The sequence below is a fragment of the Necator americanus genome, chromosome IV, assembly GCF_031761385.1.
Source record: "Necator americanus strain Aroian chromosome IV, whole genome shotgun sequence".
NCBI lineage: Eukaryota > Metazoa > Nematoda > Chromadorea > Rhabditida > Ancylostomatidae > Necator > Necator americanus.
The window spans coordinates 18,476,984-18,496,624 of record NC_087374.1 but is presented as its reverse complement, the minus strand read 5'-3'; the positions used below and the strand labels follow the sequence as shown (position 1 = coordinate 18,496,624).

Sequence of the window (19,641 nt, the reverse complement as noted above, 5' to 3'; positions counted from 1 at the left end):
AGATATAAAAACTTGCCGTGAATCCATAGCCGATCATCAACAACGCGTGAATGAGGAAAGCTCTAGGACGAGCTCTGAGAATTGTGCTTGCCTCTAAAAATTTATCCAGCATCATCCTTAACACACGCCTTATCTAGGAGTTTTTCTGAAAAAAGTAAAATTTTGTCTAGAGGTGTAAGAAGAGTGAATTTACACTAGTCGGCGCTTGTGTTTGCTTTGTGGACCATGATCCGTTCGCAGCGACTCATCCACTCTTTCTGCATGGCACTCTGCGTTCTGCTTCCGACCCCATGGCGGCCGGGCGCGCCACCCACTCGCCCGCGTCGCGATCGCCTTGCCCAACACGAGGATCGGGGACTGCATGTGGCATGTTTCCAAGGCAAGTTTGTATCGACAAAGCCTTGTTGTGTTACAACGTCAGTATAAGGTCAAGTGACGATCAGCGGAGCTTCGTGTTCTTGGTAAAGCTGTACAAAACACGATACGAGAGCTATACAATTGAGTGACCAATAGCGTACATGCCCCAGGATTCATGGCTGATTCGAAAAGTTTTGATCCATGGTGCAAAACTGTGTAAACGGCAACATGGTACGGGTTTTTATTGCTTGCAGAGCGCAGAGTGGGCGCGCAGGAAGCAGCTGCAGCTCTTAGGCAGGATCGCGGTGAGCATCTTCCGTAGAGGGCTACGTTCTCCTGTGCCTCCGATAGACCCACAGTTGACATCTACACCGTTAAAGGAACAGAATCGTTTGTTCACAAACCACAAAGGTTCAACCATTTTTTTCTTAGTTTGCGGGTTATTGCGAACAATTGACAGTGTGGCCAATCTGTTTGCCGACTGGGGTGCGTGTAAAGAGGGCCCCGGCGGAATTTCGAGCATGCCCCGGTCATGCCTCGTCAGGGCAATTAGCGATGGTGCGTGTCCTAAAGAGATTCACTTTTGTTGACACCTAAATAGCTGCCTCTGCTTACCTACCGCTAATCATACGCTGCGTCACCGGCTAGGATATAATTCACTATCTGTTGAATTGTTTTGGAGAATCAGACACATCCACTGCAATTTTGTGATGTGAGGTGAACTTGTAATCGTATCAGAAGCAAGAAAAATCCTCACGTGAAACATAAGATAAGGATGTGTCTGATAGGTTCAAATTACGTGTGTAAAATTTTCGTGAAAACAGAACATTTCAGCTTTCAAAACTAACTTTAATGGTAAATTATCGTTATCCTGCAACTCCCAAGCTTTCTTGTAGCCTAATCTTTTTTCACCAAAGAGTGACCCTCTCTGTCTCTGACTTCTTGGAGCTTACGAAAGAAAATGAGTTCAAATTTGATAAGATTTCTAGACATTCCAGTATAGACAAGATAGTATAAAGACAAACTAAGTCCCTTTCTTTATTACAACACCATACAAAATTTCACGTACTTCTATCAAACTCTGTTATTCTTTGACTTATTCGGTAGATTCGGCAACTCACACCACTCTTCTTTGCATATTTCCTTGTAACTGGGCAAATTTCTGCGTCTCTGTGGCTAGAAGAACATGTAAGACTGTTGTCTCCGTCTTCATGAACTACTGAGACTGTTGTCTCCGTCTTCATGAACTACTAGAACGCTACCTCTTCGAGGTTTGTTCGCGTATGCGCCATCATATCCTCTGGACACATTATGTCTCGGAGGCATTTGCGGAGAATCCGCCGGGACCCTCTTTACCGTCCCCCTGCCGACTGCGCTGCACACCTTTCCTCTTTTCCACGGAGAAAGCAGCAAAGTTGCAAAGGATAAGTGACAAAAAATAAGCCGAGCAGTAGAATAAGCAATAATAATAACGATAACAATAATCGCGAACATTGTTGTACCTCGTCATACATAGCTTATAGCGTGGAGGCGATTGCTACACTTTCGCTAATGTTCTGTATATATTACTGCATGAAGATATACATAGGCTCGCTAATGACTAATGACACTTGGTCATTGATTGAACATTAACGAATCTCTACGGCTAGTGAAAATCGTCACAAATTAGAAGAGAAGCTTTTAAAGTGAGGAAGTCTCAGAGAAAAGTGGTGCAGAGATAGAACTACTGGAGATTTCACGCGTTGCTCAAGTTGTAGTTCACAGAGTCGGCTTTTTTTATTCACCGGGCTCCTCCCATCTTATCCGGAAATAAATCGAAAATCTTTACAAACTGCTAAGGAATCTTTTGAGTCTTTCTTTTAATTAGTGTTTACGCAATCATTATTAACTGTGTGGAATTATTTTTAATGGAATTTGCCGGGATTTCAACGCCGAGATCCTCTCCTTCCATGTTTAGTCTTTTTTGACACGCAAGGGAAAATTTTTCTCACTACCGACAGTAGACATGCACAACATAACTGACCAGTTGATTGCTGTTTTTTTCTTCTCATGAATGCATTTGCAATTACTGAGACTTTTTCCTTGCTAGTCTCCATTAAATAATTTTTTCGATTATGTGCAAGGGGATGCTGCTATAATCGCCATACACAGGACCGAATTAAACGGTTACTCGACATTCAGAAGAATTAGTTTATTGCGGACCGTTCGAAAGGTCGAGCATTCAAGTATCCATCTGTAGTTTCTTTCAAGCTTCTCTTCTTCTACTATCGCTGTGAGCGCTATTAGTACACGTATTCTAAGAGAGAAAAGATGCGTACGGAAAAACACTGCAAGAGGAGCGCGGCCTAGAGAAAAAAAAAGAAGGAGAAAAGAAGAAGTAAGTTTGTAAAGATGAAGTTACTAAAAAACAAGTGTTCTTCCGTCAATGAGGAAAGGACATTGAAGGTAACTAAATCTCAATATATACATCAATTTCTAATCTTTTCTAGTTAACAACGTCCTCCTCTTAAGTTGCTGCAGTTGTGATTGTTTTTTGTGGAGTTTTAACCTTCTTTTGTCCTTGTTGCTCCTCAAACTTTTCACCCAACCATTCTGATTTGACGTCATTTTCGCATTTTCGTCAATTAACGAGAGTAGATCTAACTTTCCGTTTTTGAAAGTTTTCCATTAAGCAGGACGAAAAATACTAGGAGTCCTCCAACATCCCTGTGTGATGTTAAGGGTAATACGATGCAAGGCAGACGTCAGGCATAGAGCGACAAAACGGTAAAATCATTGCACTTTGTGGGAAATGAACGAATAAGGAAGACCGTGGCGCAGGGTCGCAGTTTTTCTTCTAGGAGCCACACAATGCATATATCAGAGCAGCCAGTATTAAGGAATTGCGCTGCATCAACGACTGATTTAAGCATGCCAATTCATGGAGTCGGATTTCAGCAATGAACTTTTTGCGGTTCTACAACGAAACTATACAGAAGCGAGAGAATGCGTGTAGAGAAAGAGCAGCAGGTATGTATCCTAACAGAGAAAACCATCGAAAAAGAGGCGGGACAGGAAGCGCCACCAAGTGCGGATGTTACGACGATGACGGGCGAATTAATCGAAGGGGATTAGTGCTGCGATATGCTTTCGTGTGAATGATAATTAAGGAAGGGTAACTAGATAGTACAATCAGCGTAAATCTATGGTTTCAGGGAAATCTTGCTGAGGGCGACGCGTACATATAAGCACTGACTGCTGCTTTTTCGTACTGAACCACTTATCACTCGCCAAGGTCCTACTCGGCATCTAAGGAGAAAAAGCGGATGAGAGTGATGTCTAAGGCAGCAACTGCTCTCTTTTTTTTGAAAAAAAAAACAACGATTCCGTCGAGAAACAATGTATTCCGTGCTGTAACATACTGTTCGTGTCTGCGTAGTTGGTTTGTTTTTGTGTATTGTGTGGTGTGGGGTGTGGGGTTGTTGGGGTGGTGTTGGTTTTTTTTTTGGTTTTTTTTTTTGTGTGTGTGTGTGTGTGTGTGTGTGTGTGTGTGTGTGTGTGTGTGTGTGTGTGTGTGTGTGTGTGTGTGTGTGTGTGTGTGTGTGTGTGTGTGTGTGTGTGTGTGTGTTCTTTTCGAAGTAACTGCTGGAACATTTGAGTGGTCACACTTTTTTCCGCAAGTCAATGGGAACCCACAGAGAAAGTAGTCTGGCCGAAGGTTTTAATACGGGGACCACTTCTCCAATTTTGCACTTGACGTCATCCAAGCGGCGTGAATAGAGTTTTATCCACTTTTGGCATGGTTAAAATTGCAAAAATTCGTCTTCTGCTCTGCTCCAAAATCAGACAATTTCCGTCATAAGAGTTTACATCTATTCCTTTTTCGATTACTGTATCTCTATTCAGGACATTCAATATCAAGTGTTCCAATGAATAGTTTGGAAACCATCGATCTCAGATATTTATTCATAAAAAGAAACTTCGGGCAGAGAGAAACGGCAGCCGATGCTGATGCTGGTGACGTCATCAAATCAGTTAGAAAACATCGTTAGATAAACATCGTATATAGTATAAAAGAAATGATTGCGGCGATGACCTTACGAGATTTACTGGTAGAAGAAGTTGGAGTTTCCGTAGGTGCTGGAGTCTGCGGTGGACAACAGCAGATTATTATGTCCAAAGGGTTGCAAGGACAAGCTGCAAACGATACAGTAAGTGCCTGAGAAATTTTTTAAAAAGTTTTTCTCTGAAAAAAGAGAACTTCTAAAGAAGTTTATCGTCGAGTAAGTGATGTACGTACATGGATTGCAGTAGCCGCCGTAGTGTCGCCTAACTAGATTTTTTGCTTCAAAATGAGCAGGTTCGCTAGTAAACAGGACGGGGACGATGAGCCAAAGCAGAAGCACAGTACTGTACAGCATGTGAGCGTGCCGCGCAGGCAGCGTTCGGGAGCAATGAATCGTTGCTCGCATGGTAAGAGTTAAATCGACCACGATGATTCAGCCGATCGCTGCGAGGAACCCTTTTGATGAATGGAATTACTCACAGAATTGTAACGCTCACATGAGAACACATACAACAGAACAAAGTATAACGAAGTTGATGACGAAATCAGAGGAACGATTGCGAGGGGGAGGTGGCAGGACGAGAAGCTGATTCGCAGTGGTCTGCTTAGCTCATGCATTTTCCCCGACTGTGAATCACTACCGCAGACACCTAGTTTAGAGGAAATTTCACTTGGTTTGTTAGTTACGGGCGAAGCGGCCTAACTAGTTTTTTCGTTTCGAGAAACTTGGCTTGAAAGAGAATGAAACTGAAGACTTGTCGCCTGGGATCTACTGCATCGAGAAAGACCGGGATCGATGGATAAGTCTCAGTCTAATAGCGGATCAGCACTGGTGGATCAGGTGGGAATCAACGGGAGATCGGCACTTTAGTAGCACCGCTTGAGAACCTTATAGACCTTATAGACGGGGAAAATTGCCAGCGTGAGACTTTTCGAATATTTCGCAATTGATTATTTTGAAGGACTCATCGAACATTCATTGAATTTGGTGTCAAATATAAAGACTATAGAGAGATTTTTGTACCTAGCGCAAAAATTGCTCAATTAGACAAAAACGATGTGAGAGAGTTGGAGCTGGTTTTCCAACAACGCACAAGGACCACTGAGTTCGATACCCGCGTAACCACCGAAGACTGCGGCGCGCATAAGTCTACATATTTCTGTGTAGGACACATTCAGCAAAACGTCCCTAAGGCTGCCGAAGGTCAGATGTTATCGTCGTTGCGTCCACTCTTGAGGAGACCCGTGTCCTTGTGTACTTTCGCTCCTTCCATCGACGACGGTGTTCTGGTTCTCTTTCTTTTCAAGGTTGATCCACTGTATATCGCCATTTCTGCTTCACTCAATTTAGGGAAATTTTCCGGTCTTGTGTTATGCTCTCCACCTTACGTATTTCAGTAGCTGTGCAATGTAAATTAATGTTTAAACCCAAATACGTCAATCAACACTGTAAACAGGTCAACCCTTCCATTGTAGTGATAGTTACGCTGAGTTGTGAGTAAATGTTATTTTCACAAAAACATTGCTTCTCCATACACCCCGTCAGATCTCTTCAGGCAAACGCAGCCAATGAACTTCTTCTCTCACTAGTATGTCAATTACAACTTTAAAGCATATTTATTTACAGATATTTTTGGTAAAAACGAACATCACGCAACCAAGTAAAGTAAAACCAGTGCAGCTATAGAAACTGCCGAAGCGTAATTGCGTGGTGTAGTTGAGTCGTAGAGTATCTGATAGGTGGTGGTAGCGGTCACTCGAGGAAGCGTACAGCAACAATTGTCTGAAATCTTGAGAGATGAGAAACCCAGAATTGAATTAAGATAAAAGAAGTTTGGAAAAGGGGAGAAGTGTGGATGGAGAATAGCGGGAAGGTCCCGTTCCTGTTGAAATCCGTATTTTGTATTATGCGTTCCCGGTTCTTTGTTTGGACAGGCTTCACGCACTTTTTTCCATGCGCTTTCTAGAATATTGACAAGCGATGCACTGACTGTACAAACAGTGATCGAATTGTACAGTTTCGATACGTTTGTCTTCATAGACTGAAATGTTGTCCAACCACTTTGGTGAAGAAATTCGATGCTGCGCTTAATTTTTGCGTAGATCTAAGCACGAGCTTTTAAGAATAGCTATGTATTGATGGAAAGCGATTTTAGCATGAAACCCTCCCACCCCCTTCCCCAAAAAAAGTCACTGTGTAAGGCAATGATAAGTGTTCCAAAAACGCCTCAACGATTACGAATTGTAGTAAAAAACACGGCGCATCCCAAGTGAAGTGACATTCCAGAGACAATGACATTTTTTATCCTATCTTTATCTTCTTTCCACCAACGAAGACAAATTTGAAGAAATTAGCATGTTTTGTTGTTGAATGGAAAGAACTATACAAAAATGATACATGAATTTTCTTATCATTGAAAATACGTAGAATAGGAGTTTTTCTTGCATCGAAGAAAAAACTAGTAAGCTGTTAAGCAAGTTCTTTTTTCAACAAGTTGCGGAGAAATTCTTTTTTCAAAATGAGAAAGTGGTAGACTATTTCATGCGTAGCCAATCAGGTTTATTATTATTCGATGTCACTTATATGGTCTCAGAATTAAATATTTAGCTATAATAGTGTGATTGACATCTTGTCGTATAAATTTAAAAAGGCAAAAACAAATTCTGCATTAACATTGGTAAACTAGGAAATCTAGATTCACGTGTAATCACATGCAGCAGATCTGAAACTCTGTTGCATTAAAAGGTAGACTACAAAGACGAGAAATTCAGGTGCAAAAATTGCAATTTTTTCTGAAATCAGGATAAACCTGTTCTGGAGATGCATTATCACCAAAATACAATTGTTCGGGGTTCTTGCGTGTTGCACATGCTGGTTTTGATGCAGGACAACTGGGTAAGAGAAATGGCAGAGGGATATGGTACCCTCGGCTTTTACTTTGTACTGCAGCTGTGCACTCTGAATTCATGAAAATGCAATTTTCAAGTTTCATTATTTCATTTACGAAACACCTGGAGAAATAATATGATTTCTACAAGCAGCGTACCTCCGAAAATATTTGGAATTGAGTTGAAAATTGCAAAGGAGGACCGGTTTTGAAACCGCTCGTTTAAAAAGACCAGATGATCGGTGGTAATTGTGTTTATTTTGAACAATTCAGCTGGAAAAGTTCACTAATCTTCACCCACTAACCCACGCTGAATTTTGGATATCGAGATCTAGAATAGGCAAGCTACGTGCAAGATGTGCTAAATGATGGATACGCAGCGGAATAATCAGTGTGTAAGGATGTAATCTCTGCAAACGCAGCTAGAGAAAGTGGATGGACATTTGGGAATTCAATGGAACAGAAATGATGTTTTCCTCCACAGGTGCCAGCTTAGAATTAGTTTTTACAGTGAGGATTTCATAAATTGAAACGAGTAAAAGATTAGAACGTACGGAATACATTTTCTTTAGCAAGTACGACATTGTCCTAAGCTCATAATGCATTAATAAAAAAAGGAGCTAGGTCGGATATTGTACCATTGACCTGAACCCTTGCGGTAATAGTTTTAGAAGTCCAAATGCCTCGAAAGTGGTCGTAGCTTGTGGGGAGATTTTTCAGTCATGTAGCAGAACAGAGATGAAATATTGGCACTCCGGCACATTTCCTCCTGTGCTTTATCACCTGACGGGTCAAGTGTTGTGCATGCTAAAGGTTTCGGGAAAGTTCTAAGGTACAACTACCGATCAACATTAGCTTGTGCTGTGCTGTAGCTGCTAGAAGTGGCGAACTTTAGATGATCGTCCCGTGGATCTCCGTCCAAGTTAATCAATTTTCAATTTGACAGGTATTCTACGATAGTTCGAAAAATAACTCGTAGCGCCCAAAAATGCAGATAGTGCCTAACAGCTCCAGAAAACATCTGGAACTGAAAATGCAAAATGAGTGTTTGGTGTCTTTTCTTTAGATATAGTCGGACCTGATCGCGCTCTACTTAGCTGACTTAAGCCCTGACCTATGAGGGTTTTGTGGACAGAAATATTATATCTTCTCGAAGATGCCAAACCTGATGATATAAGTGATCTTTGATCCCAGTGATCGCTCTAATCGTACTGGACCGAAGTTGAAAATATTTACTTATATTACACATCCTTATTTGCACAGTGATCTATACTAAACTATAGATTAAATATAGTTAAAAAACCAAACTATAGGTCAGATAAAGTAAGGATAAAGGACAAAGCTCTATCGTTAATAAATCCGCTCGGGATGCGCCCCCACGTTCACTTCAATTCTGAATCGTTTGAGGTTTACGAACGTGTAACTGGCCTATACAATGACTTGCGGGGGCTAGCCGGTGTGTCAAGTCAGTGCTTTTATCCTCCCAGACAAGTCTGGTACCAGCTTATCGACTCCGGAGGGATGAAAGGCGTGGTGAGCACTAGAGCGGACTCGAACCTCCGATCGATCGTGCAGATATTCGTCCTATCTTGATGTATGGATGGGACATGGCAACACCGTCTACGCTGATGGAGAGGGTTGGCTGCATTGCATTAGTTGGCCAAAGCCTATGGTCACAATGACATACGTCGAGAACAATGAGGAACACCGAGATGTTGTCAATTTTGTATCGAAACTGGCTGTAGCTTACGGACTGCGTCTTCGTTAGATAGGCTATGCTGCTATGCTGAAGAACAACGACAATTACGAGTGTGAAGTACAGCAGAGACGGGCTAAGCCCTGTTCTGCAATAAACTCCTTAACCAAGTGTGTGTGGTTGACTCCCATCGCCAACGAAGTCGGGCAACAAGTCTAACTATCGGATATTCGTCCTATCTTGATGTATGGGTGGGACATAGCAGCACCGTCTACGCTGATGGAGAGGGTTGGCTGCATTGCATTAGTTGGCCAAAGCTTATGGTCACAATGACATACGTCGAGAACAATGAGGACAACCGCACCAGACAACAACATCGGTCTGCCAACTAGGTCAAGTAAGTCTAGGGATAACTCATAAACGGTCAGATAACAATGATTAAAAAAGATAAAGTCACTAGCGTATAAATCCACTTGGGATGCGCCAACGCCTTTTACTGCAATTCGTAATCGGTTAAGGTTTTGGAACGCGTGTTGGCCTTTACAATGACTTGCAGGGGGCAGCTGATGTGTCAAATCAGTGCTTTTATCCTCCCAGACAATGTGGTAATAGCTTATCGACGCCGGAGGGATGAAAGGCTTGGTGAGCACTAGAGCGGACTCGAACCTCCGATCGATCGTGTTGGAAGCGGAACCTCTAACCGCTAGGCAGTTGCGTGTTCTAGATTCTTCGAAATTCTTTTTGAGGAAAGTGTTAATGATTTCATTTAAACGACTATCCTGTGTACGTATAAGAAATAAATAGTATTATAGATTTTGTAAGTTACTTGTAACTGTTGATTTATAAAAAATACTAATGTGGATGATAGCAGTTAGAAATATCATTTATTTATTAAAAATCTGCCTAATCTCTTCGGAAAAAATACTTGGAGATATTTCTATCTTGGATTTTTAGCCAACATGCATTGACCGCTCAAGAAATACATACACTCAAGAAAGGGAACTGTGAAGCGGAATATTTTGTGGCTCTTCCAGAGGTTCTTCTAGAAATTTTTTAAAAGTTATCCGTTAATTCCATAATAGCTATTACCTATACAAACAGACTCTGGATGATGAATCTGGCATTGAAGGTTGGTCGAACAACCAATAAATAGTTTCACACCACCATTTGGGCACATGGTGTAGACACTACAAGCTGAAATTATGAATTTGTGGGAGTGTCTCTAAATTCGCATCTAAGGATCAGATGAACTCACGAACGTCTGACGAGAATTTGTAAGGATCCGTGCCGCACATATACTTCGTTTGCCGCTTCTCCATGATGGAATCGCTTTGCTCGGAGAAGCCGATTAATGCCGACAGCAGAAGTACCGTGGACGAAACTAGCATCCCTATTGAATTGTGCGCAGATTGGGAAAACGCTTTGTGTACTGCGGCTGAATACCGGCGCCGTTTGCTCAACTGCGCGCTGCCTCATTGCGATGATTCAGTGACGTTCTCAGCAGTTAAAAATACTTTATAAAAATATGCGAAAATGAGCTTTGATCACTTTTTTGTCTAATGTTTCAAGGACCTTTTCTTAGCGAAACATCGGTCCAACACAGATGATTTGGTTTTGCTGCTGCTGGAGTCATTTATGTCCTGCAGCAGTAGTGGGGGGATAGGGTTCAGTTTCGAAACTGCCTAGTCAGTGTAAGGTACATATAAAGGCTCTGGATTCGTCCTTCTATGCTCGGCTATGTTATGCAGTGCTGTGTTTATTCACTAACAAATTGCACTTAGCTGAACTTCAGTTTTTAGTCCTTTAAAGTCAGCGTATAAGGAAATTGACGTGACACGGAAATTGCAGGGGAAACGTAAGCCCAAGTTGTAGATTACGAAAACGGAGGCGGCTCGGTCCAGTTCCTCATAGTCGTCCTGGAAAACGGCTTTAGAACTCTACTTCCTACGAGGTGCGTTAGAACGCGCACCTTTGTACACACTACGGTCCCTTCAGCAGCCTACTCTTTGGTTTACTAGACTGTGTAGGAGTCATCATTAATCTTCGACCACTCGTCCGCGGACGACGGTGGCAAGGTGGCGACTCTTATGTATGCCTAAGGAGCACATGAATGGAAATGATAATCTTTTCAAATACTATGATGATGTAGCCGGTGTTTCAGTGGATGGGAAAATCTGACGCACTAGCTCGTGAATATTTGGAAACCTTCTAGATTTATGTCAGTGGTCCTAAATTTAATCCCAAGAAAGAATACCTTCGCGTCATACCTAGAATGGTTCCTTCGATTTAAAGGCATCACCCCACGAATCTGAGGTGGTACGGATTTCAGGTGGAGAGTTCCTATACGGGGTGGCATACTATGAAGAGGAAGGTGATTCCGTCCATTTCTTCCTAATTGCCGTAAAAAACAGCTTGGCAGATGCGAACGTGCACAAGTGCGGATGTGGTGCGATCGCCGCTCATGAATAGCTGCTGACAAGAATACTCACATATAGCTATTTCAAAATTTCTAAAGGAAAGTAGGAAGAGAGTAACCAAAAACAACAAAATCGTAATAGTAGATCTGCACAAGGCGACGAGACGTCTTCTCATCAATTAGAGGATGCCGCTCTACGCTCGCTCTGTCCGACGTCTGAGATGTCGAGTTGTTCGACCTCTGTCCTGTGAATTTCGAGTAAGATTGCCTACTTCACATCTAACGTAAAGAAGAAAATCGCGATCAGAATCCGAATAATTTCCCTTACTTCGTATCTCGCTAGATATGACGACACGATACGACTGAGGCACTCCTGCTCTCTCATACACTAGATCAAGTTGGCGCACCGGTTCCTCTGTTTCAGTCGAATAATCGACGAGTACGTAGTTGTTCAAATTAGTACGGTATTGGCAGTACCTAAACAGACGGCAGTTTTAACCTACGCCTAGAATTTTTGTTCCCTTTGTCACCGCATTGCAAACATCACTCTTACTATATCCACCGATCAGTCGAAAGTATGCCTGGACGGATAGCGAAAAATAACAGAGAAAAACAAGAGAAAAAGAATTAGAAAACCGTTCCTCAGGATCTGCAGATCATCAGGGATCATCAGACAGCCCCGAGGAGAAGAGAGTCGAAAGCGGCTTCGAATCTGCTTTTGAGTCTCTTCTCCTCGGGGCTGTCTTGTCAACGCGCTTCGCGCCGACTGAGGACCAGAAAATTTCGTTCTTCTATATGATGACCTGAACCAGCGAACAGCTGCTGCAGTTCAAACATCAGTCAGATGTACACCTTCGTTTGAAGTAGTAACTGGGGTAAGACAAGGGATAGGACCCGTACTGTTCACCTTCGCCATCGAGGACATCACGCGAAGAACAGTTGGTCACTGTCCTGCTGACATCGTCTTAGCACCATCACGGTGCCCTTGACCGATCTAGAGTACGCCGACGATATTGCTATATTTGCGGGAAGCGGTACGGAACACCGAGATGTTGTCAATTTTGTATCGAAACTGGCTGTAGCTTACGGACTGCGTCTTCGTTAGATAGGCTATGCTGCTATGCTGAAGAACAACGACAATTACGAGTGTGAAGTACAGCAGAGACGGGCTAAGCCCTGTTCTGCAATAAACTCCTTAACCAAGTGTGTGTGGTTGACTCCCATCGCCAACGAAGTCGGGCAACAAGTCTAACTATCGGATATTCGTCCTATCTTGATGTATGGGTGGGACATAGCAGCACCGTCTACGCTGATGGAGAGGGTTGGCTGCATTGCATTGCATTAGTTGGCCAAAGCCTATGGTCACAATGACATACGTCGAGAACAATGAGGACAACCGCACCAGACAACAACATCGGTCTGCCAACTAGGTCAAGTAAGTCTAGGGATAACTCATAAACGGTCAGATAACAATGATTAAAAAAGATAAAGTCACTAGCGTATAAATCCACTTGGGATGCGCCAACGCCTTTTACTGCAATTCGTAATCGGTTAAGGTTTTGGAACGCGTGTTGGCCTTTACAATGACTTGCAGGGGCCAGCTGATGTGTCAAGTCAGTGCTTTTATCCTCCCAGACAATGTGGTAATAGCTTATCGACGCCGGAGGGATGAAAGGCTTGGTGAGCACTAGAATGGTCTCGAACCATCGACCGTGCGGATACAGCGGGATTCTAACCGACTACGCCACGCCTATAACGATAATTTATTGACCGAAATATTATTTACATCTCCCACTTTGAAAAACAATCTTACCACGTCTGTGGAGCGAAATGAGCCAAATCAAAATCGTATTCAGTCATTTTTGAGTTGTAAGCCTCCCACAAGGTCTCGTACAGTCGTTCCACGAAACAGTTCAGGTTTTCGTTACATCCATAGCATCGATAATCCTTAGGAGCTTCCCTGTGTATGACAAAATCGGATCAAGACTGCCTGAAGCCTGTTGCAATTGCGTGGAATTCTGCGCTCAAAGTGGCGCACTAGAGCTAGCGAATGCGTGGTGGGACCATAATTATAGTCGGACTGCAGCTATTGAGAGAGCTAACAGTTACGCCTGAGGTAGGACTCTCGTTGCCGCTGCAGAGATGATTGAGTTCTCATCTCGAGCACACTCGCTAGATCCATGGAGCGGTTTACACAATTGCGCCACGCTTTAGGTCGTTTCGACCTGACTAGAACATATACCGAGATCAAAAACGACATGAAGGACGATGCAGTTGCGTAAGTGGCTGCGCTCGAAGCGGTACGCAACAGTTAGATTCTAGGACGGACCCTTGTCGACACCATTCTTCGGTGTAGTTCGCGGTAATCACACCTCGACGCGAACGCCATCCCCACTGCGTCCTCCAAGTGCAGTCGCTTACGCAACTGCATGGTCCTTCATGTTGTTTGGCGCTATTATAGACGTCAGCACATAGGAACAAACTCGAATTCTCACATAATACATTTGTTTACGTATCCACTAAGAAATCGATCTATGGGGTGCCGAACCAGGGAGAACATCGTCTGGTTCCCTTTTGTGCTAGCTTGAGCGTCAGAAAAATTGTAGAATGTGTTGTCCTCGTAGCAGTACCTAAACAATGTGATGAAACTCGGTTGTACCTAACTCTCCTGGTCAAATGCATCACCTTGTGCTATGCGATTCTGTACTAATAGTGCGATTTCTGTCAACGAATTCATCATGGAAGGATAGGAAACACATAATGGCTGATCGCAGTGTTGTCATCGTCTTTTCGACCAAGCATGTAGATAAGTTGAAAGGTGGAGAAGTCTGAAATGTTCTCATCTGATATATTCTCATTCCGCTCCTAACCACAACGCTCCATCGCACCGCTTCAAGCGCAGCCGCTCACGCAACTGCACCGAGCTTCATGTCGTCTTCACCAAACTATACACCAACGGCCTACCATGAAACAGGAAACTATATTAAATCTAAGTCAAAACAAAGTTCTAGCGCTCTTTTTTGCGAACAGAAATTGACACAGTGCTCACAAAGTATTAAGTCTTCTCACGAGATCTGTTACCCCACCACAAAACGCTTTGTATGAGCCAATTTACAAGGCTGGCATTATCATTCCATAGTGAGAAGAGCTCGTTAAGGATCCTAGCAAAATTGTCGATGGCACCTCATGCACCAACCCAGCCCTCAACAGCATAATCTGGACAGATGCCAATCGAGACAACTATTGGGTTGTTCGGAAAGTAATTGGGATTTTTAAGCGTTTCAAAAAAATATTTTCTCATAATGAAAGAGCATTAATCAATGTTTTTTTTTATATTTTCCACTTTGTTCGATTATCTTTTGCCATCTTTCTGGTGATTTCATAATTCCTCTCTGTTAGAGCTTCTGGTCTTTTTCGGCAAAAAAAGGGCTACATAAAATTTGATATCCTCATCTTCGGTAAAGATTTTCCCATTCAAGGAGTCCTGCAGCGATCGAAGTGAGTGGTAATCGGATGGCGCAAGATCAGGTCTATATGGTGGATATGACACAAATCCCAACCAAGCTCCAATAATTTTTGCTGAGTCGCCAAAGAAGTATGCGGTCTAGCGTTGTCTTGGTGGAACACTACTCCTCTGCGACTCTCTGATTCTGGCCGGTTTCTTAAAATTGTTTCATTACATTTCATCAGTCGACAGTAGAGTTCGGAATTGACATTTTGGTTCCTCGGAAGCACCTAAAAATATATCACACCTTTGTAGTCCATCAAAATGATAGCGTGACTTTCTTTGGATGGAGATCAGCTTTGGACATCGTTTGAGTAGGTTCATCCGGTTTTGAGCGTGATCGTTTACGAGTAGCATTATTGTAAACAATCCTTTTTTCATCATCAGTTGCTATTCGCTTCAAAAATGGGTCGTCTTCGTTGCATTCGTTTCCAACAGCCCGCCTGCGATTTGCGAAAACCCATTCGGACCAATCGCAGGCGGGAGGCGGCGCAAGTATGGCGCGCTGCAATTGAGGATGTCGTAAGAAACAGAGGGTTTCCGTTTCCACTGATACAGGGAGAAATGGATGGAATCACCCACGAACCGCTCCAAAAGATGCGTTGGTAGCGGTTTTTCGTACGGTTACATGACGGTCAGCTTCGATCAATACCATCAAATGATTATAACCAATGGTCAGATTTTTTGAATTGAAAAATTGCCAGAACGGAATTTTGTGAACCAATTGTCACATGTGACAGTTGGTGCCCTGTGACTAGACATTAACACCATATGTTTTACATATATCAAGAAAAGCATCAGCAGCTCTTTTGTCATTACGGAAGTGAAAAAGCAAAATGTGCAGAAAATGCTCCTTCTGACTCTTCATCCTGAAAATACAAATGGAAATGAAATTTGCGCACTTTTTTTCTAAAGGAAATACAAATACGTACTTGTAATAAATATCAGAAAACAAATAATGATGGCAAAAATCTTCCAAAACAACAAAACAAAAAATTTATTTCCAAGAATCCCAGTTGCTTTCCGAACAACCCAATAGATTGAAGCTGTGGAAATCAGTAAGAAGAGACCCATACAGGAAATGGAAGTATTTGAATTAGAAAAGTTTTAGAAAAATACAGTGACTACAAGATACTAGTACGAGTTGTTCTTTGATAATAAACAGTTTTCAGTGAGCGAATTAGACTTGATGGGCTGAAAGAGGGGAAGAGAAGCTGGCAGTTTAGCTGGAAAAGATAAGCATAAGAGAAGAGAACCTAAGAAGAGTTCACGTTTCCTTTCGTCACCATGTACTTTGTAACTGACCATTTCGATTGCTTCGTAAAGTTGTTTCACTCTTTTCGAATAAAGGCAGCATACCCTGAATCTGACGTGGCAAGGGTATCCGCGGATAAAGCTAGAGAGGGGCTTGTAGATTGCGGGATCCGGAGTGGTTCCTCTCATCTCTCCTTAAAGGCATCACCCCACGAATCTGAGGTGATACGATTTCAGGTGGAGTATTCGTATACGGGATAGTAGATTATGGAGAGGGGGTGATCCCGTTTATCTCTGCCTAATTGCCTAAAAAACGGCCCGGAAGATGCGGCGCGTTCACAGGGCTTTCGCGCTCCAATCGAACCCCTTGTAGAAAATAGCGCGCCCGAAGCCGTATCTTTCTGGCCGTTTTTTTTTACGGCAATTAGGAAGAAATGGACGGGATTACCCCTCTCTTCATAATCTAAGGTCCCGTACACCAATACTCCACCTGAAATCCGTATCACATCAGATTCGTTGGGTGATACCTTTAACTTTCGTTAAACACGGGGTGGAAGAAACCGTTTCTCCCGACGATTGCAACGCGCCGCCCTTGTGCACGCGCCGCATCCAAGTGCGAGTGGTCTAAGGTCAGTGATGACGTCTCACAACCCGATTAAAGTGAAACCGATGAAACGGATACTTAGGGGATTGAAACGTGTGCATGGAGGAGCTTTCTAACGTACCTAGTAAGAAGTGAGCGACCCTCGTGCCGTTTTTTCACGACGATTAGCGAGAGATGAGCGGAATCAAGCCCGAACCCTCAATCTATTACCCCATCTCTAGCTTTTCCCGCAGATTTCCCCACCACCTCAGATTCGTGATATGTTGCTCCTAAGAACTGCGAACCCAATCAGTAAAGTCATTACAGCCCCTGCATATTTTATAATAATTTTTTGTGCATCTGCGAAATCCTTTCGTGACAACATTAGTTTCTCATTAGCACAAACAATTAAGGATTGCATAGCGGAGTTGACAACGCGTCTTGCGGCGGAGATGTCTGCGCTGAACTCGTGTAACAGGCAGGGGACAGCGAAAAGTTGCGTAAAGATCTCTGTTTTCTTCAACTTCTGACTTCCTAAGGGCTGTTCTTTTGTTACACCAGAAAAGCACGACTTTCACAACGCCTTTGGCAGCACCGCAAATCGAGGCACTGAGTGTGCGTCAGGGGAACAGCTACGCTGAACGCGTTACGATCTTCCGACGCAAGATCCTCCGATACTGCACTTTACCGTACTATCGCCTGTACCTCTCCTCAGACCTGTGTATGATAGTGTAACCAGCTTACGTATGAAACTAATAAACGCAGTGACACATTCAATCTTAACGTAATGGATAGCCAAAACTCAAAAAAAAAATCCAGAGGGTACTTTGCAATTTTTTTGCTCCCTAGTTCTTCTTGTACTTAATCTAAACCTACTTACGTGTGATATTTGTACAAACTCTCGAGAACGGGTGTCAGAGCTCGTATAAAATGGGCAACGATGTAAGATGGCAGAAATGGGGAATGGTATGAGATGAACCGAGCACCTAAGCGAACTAAAATTAAACGGAATAACTACTGCTTGAGATAATTCCCAAAAAAAAAACTGTTGAACGAGTAAAACCCTAGATCCCAATGATATTCTGATGAAATTTCTGGAGAAAAAAAACCACCTCTTATCTTTTCCTTGCTGCGGCCTCCTCCGCCATACCAATGGATTTGTTAGACTTAGTCAAGTCAAAACCACCTGCAATTTGAGTTGCGGCTGCACTATTCGAAGTGGCGCAGCGAAGCTGGCGGTTGCGAAGTGAGATCATTGCTCATCCCTGCGGTTCGTCTGAACCAACGAGGATCCCCCGACTGGGACCGCTTGGGTGCGCTGGAGAGGTTTTGCAAGGGAAATATACTAGAAGGGGAAGACGCGCCTCTTCTTCTGATAATTTATGGATTATTATTGTAACGAAATACTTATTCAAGTAATCAACTACTAACCACATACACTGACCAGTAGTTGTAGAACGGCGGCACCAAATGCTCTGCAATGAATGGTGCCGTCTGAAGCGTTTCACTTTCGATCTGTTCGATAATCTCATCAAAATTTGCAGTGAACTTTCCTGAACGAATAGGTTCACATGCCATGGAGATCATAGGGAATACGACAACTTCCATCTAAACGCTGCAAGGAAAATCAAAAAGCTCACTTTTATGGGAAAAAGCTATTACTTTTGGAGTAGCTTTGTCCGCATCTTCGGAAGAACGGATCACAAGATTCAGAAATACGGATGTCACGAAGAATGATGTGAGAATAAGCACTATGTCACGATTCATCGGATGCAAAACAGATAAGACCAGATTTTTTCCACAAAAACGTTGATGGATCTAGAACTATAGAAGGGAATGTTTTTCGAAAGTGGGATTATGAGTATAGAAATGGAAAATGCTGTTGGCTAATAGCGAAGAATTTGTGCTTATCGTTTCGTGAATCTCCGTTCTCGTTCCTCGATTTCCGGCTTGGTAGGCGTTCCTTGATCATTCGAAAGCTTACTACGAGCGGAATAGTTGTAAGGTCCTATGCATTTTCAGTTGGTAATAAACAGACTAGGGAAAGTTCCGAAATGCCAATGAAAAATGAAGTTGTGATTTCTTTCTCCTACTAAGAAATGTCAGAGATATTACCTTCTCTACAAATTGACAACTCCACCTACTGCTTCTATTCTACTCATTTTTCCCTATTGTGCTTTAAACGAAGGCCTTCACAAATTAACCAGCGAAAGTAGATCCAAACCACCTGGAAGAGATCCTTCTTCTCTTCATTCAAATATATGGCAATATAGATAATACGGCAGCACGTGTGTCGGAATCTTTACATTCACTTTCAATAGCTCTGGTGAAATCTAAAGTTTTCACAACACTATTTGGTAGCGGTGGATATTTGGTGATGTGGCTATGTGCATTTCGTAATGGTTTATTTCTCGAAGTTAATTCTTCTCAGTATCGACGTTAAATGCGAAGAACGTCGTGGGTTAAAACAACGACAATATATGTACAGTACAAATCGCACGTATCTCAATACTCTTCAAACGTAAGGTGTAGCTAGTTCAAAATAGTAAGGTAGAATAACGATCCTGACTGTAAAATCAAACCATCCACTATTTTACAACACATACACTTTGTAATAGAGTTTTTTGAAAGTACTTTCCAGTCAATGAGAAATATTAACACAATAAATAAATTCCTATTCAAAATAAGAAATATTTAGATTCAACAACTTGGTCAACGCGAAAATAAGAGAAGTAAGGACTAAAACAAGTACCAAAGAGATTCTGTAGCAATAAGCGACAATTCTTCGAATGAGTTCTTAAAGAATTGTTTCAAGTGAGTAATACGTAACAGTACAGAACAGTATAGTCTCAACAAGTTAGGACTAGTATCGAAAAGTTTAGAAATATTCGAAAGAA

The 19,641-nt window shown here is 42.5% G+C and overlaps 3 protein-coding genes across 5 annotated transcripts; all 3 read right to left on the bottom strand.

The window, feature by feature from the left end:
- Positions 1-4,384: 4,384 nt before the first annotated feature.
- On the bottom strand, positions 4,385-4,808 carry RB195_001803 (uncharacterized protein; the record flags this gene model as incomplete). Of its 2 annotated transcripts, none has more annotated exons than XM_064198752.1 (2): positions 4,385-4,533; positions 4,637-4,808. In XM_064198752.1, 2 exons carry the CDS (start codon positions 4,806-4,808, stop codon positions 4,385-4,387), a joined length of 321 nt encoding a protein of 106 aa, XP_064054633.1. The 2 variants fall into 2 exon arrangements, with proteins under 2 accessions (XP_064054633.1, XP_064054634.1); XM_064198753.1 differs by having other exon boundaries at positions 4,637-4,757.
- Positions 4,809-6,051: 1,243 nt separating this feature from the next.
- Positions 6,052-10,374, bottom strand: RB195_001802 (uncharacterized protein; the record flags this gene model as incomplete). Its single annotated transcript, XM_064198751.1, has 3 exons — positions 6,052-6,185; positions 10,076-10,180; positions 10,242-10,374. 3 exons carry the CDS (start codon positions 10,372-10,374, stop codon positions 6,052-6,054), a joined length of 372 nt encoding a protein of 123 aa, XP_064054632.1.
- A 1,121-nt stretch (positions 10,375-11,495) lies between these two features.
- Positions 11,496-18,511, bottom strand: RB195_001801 (uncharacterized protein; the record flags this gene model as incomplete). Of its 2 annotated transcripts, XM_064198749.1 has the most annotated exons (7): positions 11,496-11,647; positions 11,731-11,879; positions 13,216-13,362; positions 13,898-14,032; positions 14,088-14,230; positions 18,176-18,352; positions 18,407-18,511. In XM_064198749.1, 7 exons carry the CDS (start codon positions 18,509-18,511, stop codon positions 11,496-11,498), a joined length of 1,008 nt encoding a protein of 335 aa, XP_064054631.1. The 2 variants fall into 2 exon arrangements, with proteins under 2 accessions (XP_064054631.1, XP_064054630.1); XM_064198750.1 differs by lacking the exon at positions 13,216-13,362 and having other exon boundaries at positions 18,176-18,297; positions 18,385-18,511.
- Between the last annotated feature and the right edge of the window lie 1,130 nt (positions 18,512-19,641).